This window comes from Anolis sagrei, chromosome Y (assembly GCF_037176765.1).
Source record: "Anolis sagrei isolate rAnoSag1 chromosome Y, rAnoSag1.mat, whole genome shotgun sequence".
NCBI classification, from domain to species: domain Eukaryota; kingdom Metazoa; phylum Chordata; class Lepidosauria; order Squamata; family Dactyloidae; genus Anolis; species Anolis sagrei.
Genome location: NC_090035.1, coordinates 80,791,090 through 80,808,589, shown reverse-complemented (window position 1 = coordinate 80,808,589; position 17,500 = coordinate 80,791,090). Strand labels below are relative to the sequence as shown.

The window sequence follows — 17,500 nt, the reverse complement described above, 5'->3', positions numbered from 1 at the left end:
TCATCTAGTCCAACCTCCAAACAATAGATAGATAGATAGAGGATCCTAGAGTTGGGAGGGACCCCCAAAGGTCATCTAGTTCAACCTCCAAAGAATAGATAGATGATAAATGGATAGAGCATCCTAGAGTTGGGAGGGACCCCCAAAGGCCATCCAGTCCAGCCTCCAAAGAATACGTAAATAGATAGATGATAGATGGATAGAGGATCCTAGAGTTGGAAAGGACCACCAAAGGTCATCCAGTCCAACCTCCAAAGAATAGATAGATAGATGGATGGATGGATGGATGGATGGATGGATGGATGGAAAGAGGATCCTAGAGTTGGGAGGGACACCTAAAGGTCATCCAGTCCAACCTCCAAAGAATAGATAGATATAGAATCCTAGAGTTGGGAGGGACCCCCAAAGGTCATCCAGTCCAAAATTCAAAGAATAGATAGATAGACAGACAGATATACAATCCTAGAGTTGGGAGGGACCCCCAAAGGTCATCCAGTCCAAGCTCCAAAGATTACATAGATAGAGAAATAGAGAATCCTAGAGTTGGGAGGGACCCCCAAAGGTCATCCAGTCCAGCCTCCAAAGAATATGTAAATAGATAGATGATAGATGGATAGAGGATCCTAGAGTTGGAAGGGACCCCCAAAGGTCATCCAGTCCAACCTCCAAAGAATAGATAGATAGATAGAGAATCCTAGAGTTGGGAGGGACCCCCAAAGGTCATCCAGTCCAAGCTTCAAAGAATAAAAAGATAGAGAATCCTAGAGTTGGGAGGAATCTCCAAAGGTCATCCAGTCCAACCTCCAAAGAATAGATAGATAGATAGAGTCCTAGAGTTGGGAGGAACTCCTAAAGATCATCCAGTCCAACCTCCAAAGAATAGATAGATAGAGAATCCTAGAGTTGGGAGGAACTCCTAAAGGTCATCCAGCCCAACCTCCAAAGAATACATAGAGGATCCTACAGTTGGGAGGAACCCCCAAAGGTCATACAGTCCAACCTCCAAAGAATAGATAGATACAGATAGATAGATAGACAGACACAGAATCCTAGTGTTGGGAGGAACCCCTAAAGGTCATCCAGTCTAAGCTCCAAAGAATGCATAGATGGATAGAGAATCCTAGAGTTGGGAGGGTCCTCCAAAGGTCAGCCAGTCCAACCTCCAAAAAATAGATAGATAGATAGATAGATAGATAGAGAGTCCTAGAGTTGGGAGGGGCACCTAAAGGTCATCCAGTCCAACTTCCAAAGAATAGATAGGTAGAGAATCCTAGGGTTGGCAGGGACCCCCAAAGGTCATCCAGTCCAACTTCCAAAGAATAGATAGATAGAGAATCCTAGAGTTGGGAGGGACCCCGAAAGGTTATCCAGTCCAACCTCCAAGGAATAGATAGAGAATCCTAGAGTTGGGAGGGATCCCTAAAGATCATCCAGTCCAACCTACAAATAATACATATATAGATATAGGATCCTAGAGTTGGGAGGGACCCCCAAAGGCCATCTAGTCCAGCCTCCAAAGAATACGTAAATAGATAGATGATAGATGAATAGAGGATCCTAGAGCTGGGAGGAACCCCTAAAGGTCATCCAGTCCAACTTCCAAAGAATACATAGGTATAGAATACTAGAGTTGGGAGGGCCCCCAAAGGTCATCTAGTCCAACCTCCAAACAATAGATAGATAGATAGATAGAGAATCCTAGAATTGGGAGGAATCCCTTAAAGGTCGTCCAGTCCAACCTCCAAAAAATAGACAGACAGATGATAGATATAGAGGGACCCCTAAAGGTCATCCAGTCCAACCTCCAAGGAATAGATAGATAGGGAATCCTAGAGTTGGGAGGGATCCCTAAAGGTCATCCAGTCCAACCTCCAAAGAATACATAGATATAGAATTCTAGATTTGGGAGGGACCCCTAAAGGTCATCTAGTCCAACCTAAAAAAGAATACATAGATACAGAATTCTAGAGTTGGGAGGGACCCCTAAAGGTCATCCAGTCCAACCTCCAAAGAATACATCAATAGATAGATGATAGATGGATAGAGGATCCTAGAGTTGGAAGAGACCCCCAAAGGTCATCTAGTCCAACCTCCAAAGAATAGAGAATTCTAGAGTTGGGAGGGACACCTAAAGGTCATCCAGTCCAACCTCCAAAGAATAGATAGATAGATAGATAGATAGAGGATCCTAGAGTTGGGAGGAGCCCATAAAGGTCATCCAGTCCAACCTCCAAAGAATAGATAGATAGATAGAGGATCCTAGAGTTGGGAGGAGCCCATAAAGGTCATCCAGTCCAATCTCCGAAGAATACATAGAGAATCCTCGAGTTGGGAGGAACCCCCAAAGGTCATCCAGTCCAACCTCCAAAGAATAGATACAGACAGACAGATAGATAGAGAATCCTAGAGTTGGAAGGGACCCCAAAGGTCCTGCAGTCCAACCTCCAAAGAATAGATAGATAGATAGATAGATAGATATGGAATCCTAGAGTTGGGAGGAACCCCTAAAGGTCATCCAGTCCAACTCCAAAGAATAGATAGATATAGATATAGAAAGATATAGAATACTAGAGTTTGAAGGGTTCCCCAAAGGTCATCCAATCCGTTCCCCTTCTGTGTGACAGAAGACACAATTGAATCCCTCCTGACAGATGGCCATCCAACCTCTGCTTTCACACCTCCATAACAAAACAACAATGGCAAAACCCATATAGTTAGAACCAGTAATGCAATGCCACTTAAGACATGCATGCAGTAAGGTGCTAAACGCTCACATTCTCCATCACAGTTAGAAGGGAGACACTTGGGTTGCTCAAAAAAAAATTGCAAATCTCTTTAATACAAAATCCGAAACCATGTTCCGAAATGAAGAGTCCAAAGTCAGTGCAAAAAAAAAAAGAAATGTTCCAACACTCTTTTGCTTGCTACCAATTGAGAAAATGCAGCATCATTCGCCCTGCAGATGGTGTGGGTTCTCCTTTGAATCTAGAACCAAAGAATCTGGGTCCTAGGTTCTGGCTCCAATTGAAAGACTGTTTGAATCTAGAACCCAGATCTCCCCAGTTCCTCTGTGTCCCTCTGAATCTAGAACCCAGATTCCTGGGTTCTAGGTGCCTTTTTCTTCCCAAGCTGGCCTCACACTTGGTGCGCGATCTCTTGCACTTTGCGCAGCGTCTCCTCCGACTGCAGCTGCTCAAAAGTCAACAGCGAAAGGCCCAGCTGGTCTTCCTGATGGAAAAGGAGCAAAACGCAGGTGAGAATGCAGGTAACAGCATTTCCCAAATACTCAATTAACACTTTGCAACACGATTTTTGTTCCTGGGTTACGAACGTAGTTTCCAAAACCTACATCTCAGGTAATAAACACCCTAAGAATATATCCCAATAATAATCTTAATAACAACATCCCAATAACAATATATCCCAATACTAATCATCCCAAACATCCCAATATAATTACAACTGCTAACATTCCAATAATAATAATAATAATAAATCCCAATACTAATCTTAATAACATCCCAATAATAATAATAATAATAATAATATATTCCAATAAGAATACTAATAACATCCCAATAATAATAATATTAATAATAATATATTTCAATAAGAATACTAATAACATCCCAATAATAATAATAATAATAATATTAATAATAATATATTCCAGTAAGAATACTAATAACATCTCAATAATAATAATATTAATAATAATAATAATATCCCAATACAACTACCACTTTTCCTACTAAATCCCAATACTAAATATATCCCAATATTAATACTCATAATAAAATATATCCCAATACTAACACTTCTCATATATCCCAATAATAATAATAAAACATCCTAATAATAATATATCCCAATACTAATACTAAGAACATCCCAAAAATAATAGTACTATATCTCAGTACTAATAATGCAAATAATATAACCCAATAATAATAATAATAATAATAATAATAATAATAATATATCCTAAGAATATATCCCAATATTAATCCTAATATATAGTAAAAATAAATAAACAAATCCCGATAACAATGATAAAACATAATAATATCGCAATAATACTTAAATATTTCCCAATAATAACAAAATATCCTAATAAGAATATAGCCCAATAATAATCTTAATAACAACATCCCAATAACAATATATCCCAATACTAATACTAGTATCATCCCAAAACTATTACTAACATTGCAATAATAATAATAATCATCATCATCATCATCATAATATATCCCAATACTAATCTTAAGAACATTGCAATAATAATAATGATAATAATATATCCCAATACTAATAATATCCCAGTTATAATAATATATCCCAACACTAATACTAATAAAATAATAATGATGATAATAATAATAATAATAATGTATTAGTATTGGGATATATTATTGGGATATATTATTATTACTTGGATTTTATTAGTATTAGGATTTGTTATTATTATTATTATTATTACTACGTTAAATGGTTCAGAATGGATTTTACAACATGTTGCATTGAGATTGGCATGTAACCCTTCCGAGCGTCATGGTGTGACCGCCAGTATCCTGCTTTGCTTCCTCTGCCCTGACATGTGACAGGTGCCACTCTCTCGGCCTCACCTTCCGGAAGGGCTGTGCCATCTGTCGCAGGAAGTACTTGGCGACTTGCACGGCCTCGTCCAGCGTCAGGTTGAGGTTGGCGTCCGTGATGTGCTCCTGGATCCAGCGGGGAAGCTTGCCGCGCTTGTCGGCTCGGGCGAAGCGCTGTCGGGAAAACAACCAGTGTCATAGCGGGATGGCCATCTGCTAGGAGGGATCGAATGGTGTCCTCCTTTAACACTGAAAGGGGTTGGACTGGATGGCCTTTGGGGATCCCTTCCAACTCTAGCAGGATACAGACTGCCTTAGCGGGACAGAGATTGCTTTGGAGTTTGGTGGATATGTACTAAACTAGAAGCTGGATGGATGGCTATCTGGTTGGCTATCTGCCCAGAGGGATCGGATGGTGTCTTCCTGCCTGGAAAGGCTGGGATTGGACTAGATGGCCTTATTTTTATTATTATTATTATTATTATTAATAATAATAATAATAATAATAATAGAGCAGTCAAGGTGTGTCAGACTGTAGGATCTATATAACAATATTAAATAACCACTCACAAGCCGTTTTTGCTTTGAATTGGATATATTCATGCCGTCAGAAATTCATTCCTGACAAGGTGGTCCCAGTGGTGATGGGCAAACTGGGTGCAAACTGGGTGCAGTGCCTAAAGACCTTGGCCTGCACTTAAAAACAATAGGCACTGACTAAGTTACCACCACCCAGCTGCAAAAAGCCACCCTACTTGGATCTGCACATGTGGCAGGAAAGGAAAGAAAGAAAGAAGGAAAGAAGGAAGGAAGGAAGGAGAGAAAAAAGGAAAAGGAAGGAGGGAGGGAGGGAGAGGGAAGAATGAAGGAAGGAAAAGGAAGAAAGAAAAAGGGAAGGAAAGAGAAATAAGGAAGGAAAGACGGGAAGAAGGAAAGAAGGAAAGAAAGAAAAAGAAAGGAAGGAAGGAGGGAGGGAGAGGGAAGAATGAAGGAAAGAAAAGGAAGAAAAAAGGAAGGAAAGAGAAATGAAGGAAGGAAGGAAAGACGGAGGGAAGGAAAGAAGGAAGGAAGGAAGGAAAGAAGGAAGGAAGGAAGGAAAGAAAGAAAGAAAGAAGGAAGGAAGGCAGGAAGAAAAGAAGGAAGGAAGGAAGGAAGGAAGGAAGGAAGGAAGGAAGGAAGGAAGGAAGGAAGGAAGGCAGGAGAGAGAAAAGGAAAAGGAAGGAAGGAGGGAGGGAGAGGGAAGAATGAAGGATAGAAAAGGAAGAAAGAAAAAAGGAAGGAAAGAGAAATAAGAAAGGAAGGAAGGAAAGATGGAGGGAAGGAAAGAAGGAAGGAAAGAAAGAAGGAAGGAAGGAGAGAGAAAAAAGAAGGAAGGAGGGAGGGAGAGGGAAGAATGAAGGAAAGAAAAGGAAGAAAAAAGGAAGGAAAGAGAAATGAAGGAAGGAAGGGAAGACGGAGGGAAGGAAAGAAGGAAGGAAGGAAAGAAAGAAAGAAAGAAGGAAGGAAGGAAGGCAGGAAGAAAAGAAGGAAGGAAAGAAAGAAGGAAGGAAGGAAGGAAGGAAGGAAGGAGAGAGAAAAGGAAAAGGAAGGAAGGAGGGAGGGAGAGGGAAGAATGAAGGATAGAAAAGGAAGAAAGAAATAAGGAAGGAAAGATGGAGGGAAGGAAAGAAGGAAGGAAAGAAAGAAGGAAGGAAGGAGAGAGAAAAAAGAAGGAAGGAGGGAGGGAGAGGGAAGAATGAAGGAAAGAAAAGGAAGAAAGAAAAAAGGAAGGAAAGAGAAATAAGGAAGGAAAGATGGAGGGAAGGACAGGAAGAAGGAAGGAAGTCAGGAAGGACTAGATGGCCTTTGGGGGTCCCCTTCCAACGCTAGGATTTTCTCTCTCTCCCTCCTACATACACACACATACACATATATACACATATACATAAACACACACACACACAGCTTTCCAAGGCTGCCCTCTCGCCCTGAGCTTCCTCCCACCTTGTCCGCAAAGACCATCAGGCCGTAGTCGGTCTTTCCCCGGATGGCGCGCCCCACACATTGGGCCGCATGGCGCATGGCGTCGAAGGTGAGGAAGTCGTTTTCCCGGATCTGGAACTGGTCCCTCAAGTACTCCAGGCGCGCCTAAGAAGGAGAGCAAAAAGTACAACCGGTCCTCCATATCCATAGATTCCAGTATCCATGGATGATGGGATTTGGAGTACCTTCACTCACTTCCTGAGACCACTGCGACCCAAACCAATGGTGGATCAGGACCGGATTTGCCACATAAAACCCCCATGGACCCACTTTATGTCCTAATGCAGTTTGGAGAAGAATGGACCATGGATGATGGGATTTGGAGTACCTTCACTCACTTCCTGAGACCACTGCGACCCAAACCAATGGTGGATCAGGACCGGATTTGCCACATAAAACCCCCATGGACCCACTTTATGTCCTAATGCAGTTTGGAGAAGAATGGACCATGGATGATGGGATTTGGAGTACCTTCACTCACTTCCTGAGACCACTGCAACCCAAACCAATGGCGGGTCAGGACCAAACTTGACACGCAAAGCTCCCATGAACCACTTTATGTCCTAATGAAGAATGGACCATGGATGATGGGACTTGCAGTACCTTAACTCAATTCCAGAGAGCACCATAACCCAAAACAATAATGGATCAAGACCAAATTTGGCACACGGAGGCCCCATGACCCACTCTACATCCTAGTGCGGTTTGGTGGAGGATGGACTATGGACCATGGGACTTGCATATGGGAGTTGTAGTTCACTCACACCCCACCGAACCCAGCTGAAATGGGATCTAGACTAAACTAGACTAAATCCCCATGATGCATTTTACGCCCTGGTGCGATTTGGGAGTGGACAGACAACGGGTTATGGGATTTGTAGTCCTTTCAAACCCTTCGGTTCCTACAGGCCACTGTGGCCCCCAACAATGACTGATAAAGACCAAACTTGGCACACAGAGGCTCCAAGACCCAATCTACATCCTGGTACAGTTTGGAGGTGGATAGACCACAGTGATGGGACTTGAAGTACCTCCACTCACTTCCCGAGACTGCTGCAACCCTCATCCAATGACTGATCAAAACCAAACTTGGCACACAGAGCCCCCATGACCCACTCTACATCCTGCTGCAGTTTGGAGGAGGGTGGACCATGTATGATGGGACTTCAAGTACCTCCACTCCCTTCCAAAGATTGCTGCAACCCTCATCTAATGACCAATCAAGACCAAACTTGGCACACAGAGCCCCCATGACCCTATCTACATCCTGTTTCAGTTTGGAGGAGGACAGACAATGATGATGGGACTTGCAGTACCTTCACTCACTTTCTGAAACCACAGCGACATCCAAATACCAATAAAGACCAAACTTGGCGCAGAGAGCTCCCATGGCCAACTCAACATTCTGGTGAGGTTTGGGGAAGAACAGACTATGGACGATGGGACTTGCAGTACCTTAACTCACTTTCTGAGACCACTGCAAACCTCATCAAATGACTGATCAAGACCAAACTTGGCACACAGAGCCCCCATGACCCACTCTACATCCTGTTGCTTTTTGGAGGAGGATGGACCATGCACGATGGGATTTGCAGTACCTTCACTAACTGAAAACTGATAAAGAACAACTTTGCCACACAATGCCTTTCTCTAATTACCTGGGCAGCGTCGGGTCCCCAAGCTAGTAATAAATAAAAATACAAGACTCAAAGCGGTGACCGGTGGTAACAGCCACCCATTGCAAGATCCCAGAGAATCTCCAAGAATGCAATCTTAGGAGCAGCAGACGGGGCCTTTTCCGCTCCACTCTGCGAGAAGGCCGCCCTGCCACCAAAAGCTCCTTAATCCCTGGAAGGAGATTACGGAAGGAAGTCGGTCCAGCCCGCTGCAAGGAGCCAAAGGCCCAGGAATCTCCACCAGGATTAAACCCCTCCTTAGAGGAAAGGAAACGGCAAAGTAAACAAGCCCGGAGGGTGCAACTGACCCCGGGGACCCAGGTCGCTCACCTTGAGGATGCGGCTCTGCGTGTAAACGTAAGGCACGCCGAACATGATCACGGCCCTCCCGAAGTGGTGAACTGGGAGGAAGAAAAGGGCGGAACTGGTCAATGTCAAAGAGGAGCCACGTCTCTTTGGCTGGACTCTAACTCCCATCATTCTGCATCCAGAACCAGGCTTGCTGGGAGTTGTTTACAGGGACACACAATGAATAATAATAATAATAATAATAATAATAATATGGGTGCAGAATGTTGGGATTTGTAGTCCAGCCTTATTTAGAAGGACATACAACGAATAATAATAATAATAATAATAATAATATGGGTGCAGAATGCTGGGATTTGTAGTCCAGCCTTGTTTAGACAGACATACAATGAATAATAATAATAATAATAATAATAATAATAATAATAATAATAATATGGGTGCAGAACGCTGGGAGTTGTGGTTCAGCCTTGTTTAGAAGGACATACAATGAATAATAATAATAATAATAATAATAATAATAATAATATAGGTGCAGAATGCTGGGATTTGTAGTCTGGCCTTGTTTAGAGGGACATACAATGAATAATAATAATAATAATAATAATAATAATAATATGGGTGCAGAATGCTGGGAGTTATAGTCCAGCTTTGTTTAGAGGGTCATACAAATAATAATAATAATAATAATAATAATAATAATAATATACTTCAATGATCAGCAGGCTTAGCAAATATAGCAATGGGTGCAGAATGCTGGGAGTTGTAGTCCAGCCTTGTTTAGAGAGACACAAAATGGTTAATAATAATAATAATAATAATAATGGTGTAGAATGCTGGGAGTTATAGTCCAGCCTTCCCAGGGATTTGGCTGGACTTCAACTCCCATCATTCTGCATCCAGAACCAGGCTTGTTGGGAGTTGCTTAGAGGGACATACAATGAATAATAATAATAATAATAATAATGGTGTAGAATGCTGGGATTTGTAGTCCAGCCTTGTTTAGAGGGTCATAGAATTAATAATAATAATGATGATGATGATGATGATGATAATATACTTCAATGATCAGCAGCCTTAGCAACTAAAAGTGATGGAAGCAGAATGCTGGGAGTTGTAGTCCAGCCTTGTTTCGAAGGTCATACTACTACTACTACTACTACTACTAATAATAATAATAATAATGTACTTCAATGATCAGCAGTCTTAGCAAATATAGCAATGGGAGCAGAATGCTGGGAGTTGTAGTCTGGCCTTGTTTAGAGGGTCATTCTATTAATAATAACTTAATAATAATACAGTACTTCAATGCCCAACAGCCTTAGCAAATATAGCGATGGGTACAGAATGCTGGGATTTGTATTCAGGCCTTGTTTAGAGGATCATACAATTAATAATGGTGACGATGATAATAACAATAATAACAATAATACTTCAATGCCCAAGAGCATTGGCAAATATAGTGAAGAGTGCAGCATGCTGGGAGTTGTAGTCCAGTCTGTTTAGAGGTTAATACAATTAATCATCATCATCATCATCATCATCATCATCATACGATAGTTCAATGCCGAGCAGCCTTGGCAAATATAGCAATGGATGCAGAATGCTGGGAGTTGTAGTCTGGCCTTGTTTAGAGAGAGATACAATGAATAATAAGAGACTCACCAAAGTCGATCCCTTCGGAGACTTTTCCCCGGGCCACCGATAAGAGGATGGCCCCTCTCCCGTTCTCGCAGGCCTGACAATGAAAATACATGGGATAAGCGTCATTGGAAGGAAGGAAGGAAGGAAGGAAGGAAGGAAGGAAGGAAGGAAGGAGAGATTGAAGGAGGGGAGGAAAAAGAAAGAAAAGAAAGTAAAGGAAAAGGAAGGAGGGAGGGAGGGAGGGAGGGAGGGAGGGAGGGAGGGAGGGAGGGAGGGAGGAAGGAAAGAAGGAAGGAGAGACTGAAAAAGAGTAGAAAAAGAAAGGAAGGAAAGTAAAGGAAAAGGAAGGAAGGAGGAAGGAAGGAAGGAAGGAAGGAAGGAAGGAAGGAAGGAGAGACTGAAAAAGGGGAGGAAAAGAAAGGAAGTAAAGGAAAAGGAAGGAGGGAGGGAGGGAGGGAGGGAGGAAGGAAGGAAGGAAGGAAGGAAGGAAGGAAGGAAGGAGAGACTGAAAAAGGGGAGGAAAAGAAAGGAAGTAAAGGAAAAGGAAGGAGGGAGGGAGGGAGGGAGGGAGGGAGGAAGGAAGGAAGGAAGGAAGGAAGGAAGGAAGGAAGGAAGGAGAGACTGAAAAAGGGGAGGAAAAGAAAGGAAGGAAAGTAAATGAAAAGGAAGGAGGGAGGGAGGGAGGAAGGAAGGAAGGAAGGAAGGAGAGACTGAAAAAGGGGAGGAAAAGAAAGGAAGTAAAGTAAAGGAAAAGGAAGGAGGGAGGGAGGGAGGGAGGAAGGAAGGAAGGAAAGAAGGAAGGAGAGACTGAAAAAGGGGAGAAAAAGAAAGGAAGGAAAGTAAAGGAAAAGGAAGGAAGGAGGAAGGAAGGAAGGAAGGAAGGAAGGAAGGAAGGAGAGACTGAAAAAGGGGAGGAAAAGAAAGGAAGTAAAGGAAAAGGAAGGAGGGAGGGAGGGAGGGAGGGAGGAAGGAAGGAAGGAAGGAAGGAAGGAAGGAAGGAAGGAGAGACTGAAAAAGGGGAGGAAAAGAAAGGAAGTAAAGGAAAAGGAAGGAGGGAGGGAGGGAGGGAGGGAGGGAGGGAGGAAGGAAGGAAGGAAGGAAGGAAGGAAGGAAGGAAGGAAGGGGAGACTGAAAAAGGGGAGGAAAAGAAAGGAAGGAAAGTAAATGAAAAGGAAGGAGGGAGGGAGGGAGGAAGGAAGGAAGGAAGGAAGGAGAGACTGAAAAAGGGGAGGAAAAGAAAGGAAGTAAAGTAAAGGAAAAGGAAGGAGGGAGGGAGGGAGGGAGGGAGGAAGGAAGGAAGGAAAGAAGGAAGGAGAGACTGAAAAAGGGGAGAAAAAGAAAGGAAGGAAAGTAAAGGAAAAGGAAGGAAGGAGGAAGGAAGGAAGGAAGGAAGGAAGGAAGGAAGGAGAGACTGAAAAAGGGGAGGAAAAGAAAGAAAGTAAAGGAAAAGGAAGGAGGGAGGGAGGGAGGAAGGAAGGAAGGAAGGAAGGAAGGAGAGACTGAAAAAGGGGAGGAAAAGAAAGGAGGGAAAGTAAAGGAAAAGGAAGGAGGAAGGAAGGAAGGAAGGAAGGAAGGAAGGAGAGACTGAAAAAGGGGAGGAAAAGAAAGGAAGTAAAGTAAAGGAAAAGGAAGGAAGGAGGAAGGAAGGAAGGAAGGAAGGAAAGAAAGATTGAAGGGAGGGAGAAAAAGAAAAGGATGGAAGGAAGGAAAAAGAAAGGGAAGGAGGGAGAAAAGGGAAGGAAGGAAAGTGAGATTGAAGGAGGGGAGGAAAAGAAAGGAAGGAAAGTAATAGAAAAGGAAGGAGGGAGGTAGGAGGGGAGGAGAAGGAAGGAAGGAAGGAAGAGGAAAAAAAGAAAAGATTGAAGGAAGGGAGAAAAAAAAGGAAGGGCGGGAGGGAGGAAAAAGAGGAAGAAAGAGAAAAAAGGAAGGAAGGAAGGTAAAAAAGATTGAAGGGACAAAAAGGGAAGGAGGGAGGAAAAACAGGAGGAAGGAGAAAAGGGAAGGAAGGAGGGAAGGAAGTAAGGAAGGAAGAAAAAAGAAAAGAAGATTGAAGGAGGGGAGAAAAAGGAAGGAAGGAAGGAAGGAAGGAAGGAAGGAAGGAAGGAAGGAAGGAAGGGAAAAAAAGAAAAGTAGATTGAAGGAAGGGAGATAAAGGATAGGAGGGAGGGAGGAAAAACAGGAGGAAGGAGAAAAGGGAAGGAAGGAAGAAAGAAAAAAGAAACAAAGATTGAAGGAGGGGGGAAAAGGAAGGAAGGAACGAAAGAAGGGGAAAAAAGAAAAGTAGATTGAAGGAAGGGAGAAAAAGGAAAAAAGGGAGGAAAAACAGGAAGAAAGAGGAAAAGGAAGGAAGGAAGGAAGGAAGAAAAAGGAAAATAAGATTGAAGGAGGGGACAAAAAGAAAGGGAGGGAGGGAGGGAGGAAGGAGAAAAGGAAGGAGGGAGAAAAAGAAGGAAGGAAAAAAGGAAAAAGGCGGCAGGAGGGGAGATAAAGGAAGGAAGGAAGGAAGGAAGGAAGGAAGGAAGGGGAGAAGAAGAAAGGAAGGAAAGAAAACAAAGGCTATTGAAGGAAGGGAGAAAAAGGAAGGAAGGAAGGAAGGAAAGAAAAAGGGAAGGAAGGGAAAAAAGGAAAAATAAAGGGAAGGAAAGGAGAGATTGAAGGAGGTGAGAAAAAAGGAAGGAAGAAAGGAAAAAGGAAAAAAGAAAGAAAGAAAGAGTCGTAATGGGTTGAACTTTGGGCTGTGGCTCTGAACCCACTGGGTGCCTTTAGGCAAGTCACACTCTCTCAGCCTCAGAGGAAGACAAAGGCCCCCGAGGTAGACCACAATCCAGAGACGGGGAAGCCTGGGCTTTTGGGATGGGAGGAAACTATTCATATTTTGGACCCTCCTCCTGACCTCCTGGTACTTCTCGAGGGCCATGCTGGTCTCGGCCCCGTCCTGCGTCTCAATGAAGATGAGCTTGTTGCGCTGGATGTTCTCCAAAATGCCCTGGAACAAGGAGGAGGGGGTGGTCAAGTCACACCTATTGTTGCATAATTACTATATTATTATTACCATTACTATTATTTTATTTATTGTTTTACTGACACAAAAGCACCGTACGTCACAGCAAACGAGATCTATATGCTGGATTTCGTAAAAAAAAAAATCACAAGTTGAACACTTCCCAAGCATCTAGGACTGTGTGATGTATATAATAATAATAATAATAATAATATATAATGATATATATATATATATATATAGTGTAATATTTATTATTATTATCATATTTATTATTTATTATAATTACCATTATTATATTTATTATTAATAATATTATTATGATTACCATATTTATTATTACATTTATTTTTTATTATCACCATCATTACCTTATTATTAATAATATTTATTATCATTATGATGATTATTATTATATTTATTATCATTGTTATTCATATTTATTAGCATGGCCATTATTTATTATTATATTTATTATCGTCATTATATTTATTAATATTTATTACCATTAACATTATTATATTTATCACATTTATTATTCGTCATATTTATTACCATTATATTTATTATTGTATTTATCATGATCATATTTATTAATATTTATTGCAATTAACTTTATTATATTTATCATATTTATTAATAATCATATTTATTATTACCTTTATATTTATTATTATACTTATCATAATCATCATTATTTATTAATATTTATTATCATTAACATTATTATATTTATCATATTTATAATTAATCATTATTATCACCATTATATTTATCATCATCATGATTATATTTATTTATATTTATTGCCATTAACACTATTATATTTATCATATTTATTATTAATCATATTACCATTATATTTATTATCCTCATCATTATATTTATTAATATGTATTAACATTAACATTATTATATTTATCATATATATTATTAATAATATTTATTACCATTATATTTATTATCATTACATTTATTAATATTTATTATCATTAACATTATTATATTTATTAATCATATTTATTACCATTATATTTATTATTATATTTCTCATAATGATCATTTATTAATATCTATTACCATTATTATATTTATCATATTTATTATTAATCATATTTATTACCATTATTTTTATTATCATTACATTTATTAATATTTATTATCATTAACATTATTATATTTATTATATTTATTAATCATATTTATTACCATTATATTTATTATCATCATTATATTTATTAATATTTATTATCATTACCATTACTATATTTATCATATTTATTATTAATCATATTTATTACCATTATATTTATTATCATCATCATTATATTTATTAATATTTATTACCATTACCATTATTATATTTAAATTTATTATTAATCATATTTATTACCAGTATATTTATTATCATTACATTTATTAATATTTATTGCCATTAACATTATTATATCTATCATATTTATTATTAATCATATTTATTACTATTATATTTATTATTATTATCATTATATTTATTAATATTTATTACCATTAACATTACTATATTTATCATATTTATTATTAATCATATTTATTACCATTATATTTATTATTATTATTATCATCATTAACATTATTATATTTATCGTATTTATTATTAATCATATTTATTACCATTATATTTATTATTATTACCATCATTAACATTATTATATTTATCATATTTATTATTAATCATATTTATGTACCAATAATTTATTATCATCATTATATTTATTAATATTTATTACCATTAACAATATTATATTTATCATATTTATTATTATATTTATTATAATCATCACAACCTTCTACTTGTTCATATTCATTTTTTCAAAGCAGGGTATAAACAAACATATAATAACATAATAATATAATAATAACATAAGCAAAGACCCACCTGCTCATACCAAGAAGCCACGATGTTCTCCATATACTGGTAGCTGGTGAAAAAGGCTACGATCCCATCCGGAACGATAGCCGACATCTCCAGGAGAAGGTTGCCGTAATTGCGGATGACGGCTGCCAGGAGGGAGGGAAAGGTTAGACATAAACATAAACATAAAAAATAATGATAATAATAATAATAATAGTAATAATAATAATAATAATAATAATAATAATAATAATAGGGCAGTCAAGGCGTGTCAGATTGTAGGATCTATATAACAATATTAAATAACCACTCACAAGCCGTTACTGCTTTGAAATGGATATATTCCATTTCATGCCAATAAAAGGAGGGAGGGAGCGGGAAGAAGGAAGGAAGGTAAAGGAAGAAAGAAAAGGGAAGGAAGGAAGGAGAAGCAAGGAAAGAAAGAAAGAAAAGAAGGAAGGAAGGAAGTGAGGGGGAGGAAAGAAAGAAAGAAAGAAAGGGAAGGAAGGGTAAGGAAGGAAGGAAAAAAGGAAGGAACAAAGGAAGGACAAAATGAATGAATGAATGAATGAAAAGAAGGAAGGAAGAAACATGAATGAAAAGAAGGAAGGAATGGAGGAGGAGGAGGAAGGAAGGAAGGAAGGAAGGAAGGAAGGAAGGAAGGAAGGAAGAAAGGAAGAAAGGAAGAAAGGATAAGGAATGAAGGAAAAAGAAGGAATTAATGAATGAATGAAGGAAGGAAGGAAGGGAGGACAGAATGAATGAATAAACGCAAGAAAGAAAGAAAGAAAGAAAGAAAGAAAGAAAGAAAGAAAGGGAAGGAAGGGTAAGGAAGGAAGGAAAAAAGGAAGGAACGAAGGAAGGACAAAATGAATGAATGAATGAATGAATGAAAAGAAGGAAGGAAGGAATGGAGGAGGAGGAGGAAGGAAGGAAGGAAGGAAGGAAGAAAGGAAGAAAGGAAGAAAGGAAGGAAGAAAGGAAGAAAGGATAAGGAATGAAGGAAAAAGAAGGAATTAATGAATGAATGAAGGAAGGAAGGGAGGACAGAATGAATGAATAAACGCAAGAAAGAAAGAAAGAAAGAAAGAAGGAAGTGAGGAGGAGGAAGAGGAAGAGGAAAAAAGAAAGAAAGAAAGAAAGAAAGAAAGAAAGAAAGAAAGAAAGAAAAGCAAGGAAGGGTAAGGAATGAAGGAAAAAGAAGGAAGGAAGGAAGGAAGGAAGGAAGGAAGGAAGGAAGGAAGGAAGGAAGGAAGGAAGGAAGGAAGGGCTCTTTGCCTTATCTACAGGTTGGAATTCCCTCTTACCAATGTCTTCGCGGGTCTCGAACTTGGAGCTGATGGTCACTTGGTCATTCCCACGGCCCACGATCTGGAAGGGAAGCACCGAATTGCATTGAATCCTAGAGTCGGAAGGGGCCCCAAAAGGCCATCCATTCCACCCTAAAAGGCACAAGCCAAACCTTCCTGACAGATGGCCATCCAGCCAATTTAACCACCTTAAATTACATTGTGTAATAAGTTTGTTCCTGGGTTACAAAAGTAATTTCCGAATTGGTTCCATCATAAAAACATCAGGAAAGGAATGAACGATTTCGAACCAGGAAGAGAACCCTGATGACTGGACGATGCTCAACTGACCATTGGGCACAAGCAGGTCCTGGCCAGGGTCATGGTGAAGGTGGCCATCGTCACCGGCCGGAAGTCCAATATTTTGGGGTAGATGTCCAGCGGGGAAAGCGTCTGCGGCAGAGAAATTGTAATTTTTTTATTTTAAAGTTCGTATATTTTGAGTTTTGAAATTGTATTGAAATTGTCACTTTGAGTTTCTATTATTATTATTATTATTATTATTGGTTCACTATTATCCACAGGTTACTGCAAGTTGCTTTGAATAATAACAACAACATTTCTATAGGTTCACTATTATCCACAACAACAACAACAACAACAACAACAACATTTCTATAGGTTCACTATTATCCACAGGTTACTGCAAGTCACTTTGAATAATAATAATAATAATAATAATAATTCTATAGGTTCACCATTATCCACAGGTTACTGCAAGTCACTTTGAATAATAATAATAATAATAATAATAATAATTCTATAGGTTCACTATTATCCACAGGTTACTGCAAGTCACTTTGAATAATAATAATAATAATAATAATAATAATAATTCTATAGGTTCACCATTATCCACAGTTTACTGCTTTGAATCTTAATAATAATAACAATTATTATTATTATTGTTATTATTGTTGGTATTATTATTTCTATAGGTTTGCTGTTATCTAAAGGTTACTGCAAATCACTTTGAGTCTCAATAATACTTATTATTATTATTATTT

At 39.0% G+C, this 17,500-nt stretch overlaps 1 protein-coding gene across 2 annotated transcripts in view; it reads right to left on the bottom strand.

Moving 5' to 3' along the window:
* Positions 1-2,808: 2,808 nt before the first annotated feature.
* The window catches only part of LOC132780773 (general transcription and DNA repair factor IIH helicase subunit XPD), a 49,341-nt gene continuing 34,649 nt past the window's right edge, over positions 2,809-17,500 (bottom strand). For both annotated transcript variants that reach the window (XM_067461508.1, XM_067461509.1), the window contains exons 15-23: positions 16,785-16,886; positions 16,452-16,515; positions 15,169-15,290; positions 13,143-13,235; positions 10,271-10,343; positions 8,627-8,697; positions 6,582-6,725; positions 4,629-4,772; positions 2,809-3,228 (exon numbers count right to left, since the gene is read on the bottom strand). In XM_067461508.1, coding sequence (XP_067317609.1) covers positions 3,136-3,228; positions 4,629-4,772; positions 6,582-6,725; positions 8,627-8,697; positions 10,271-10,343; positions 13,143-13,235; positions 15,169-15,290; positions 16,452-16,515; positions 16,785-16,886 — 906 coding nt within the window. In that variant the 3' untranslated portion in view covers positions 2,809-3,135. The remainder of the gene's footprint in view (positions 3,229-4,628; positions 4,773-6,581; positions 6,726-8,626; positions 8,698-10,270; positions 10,344-13,142; positions 13,236-15,168; positions 15,291-16,451; positions 16,516-16,784; positions 16,887-17,500) is intronic.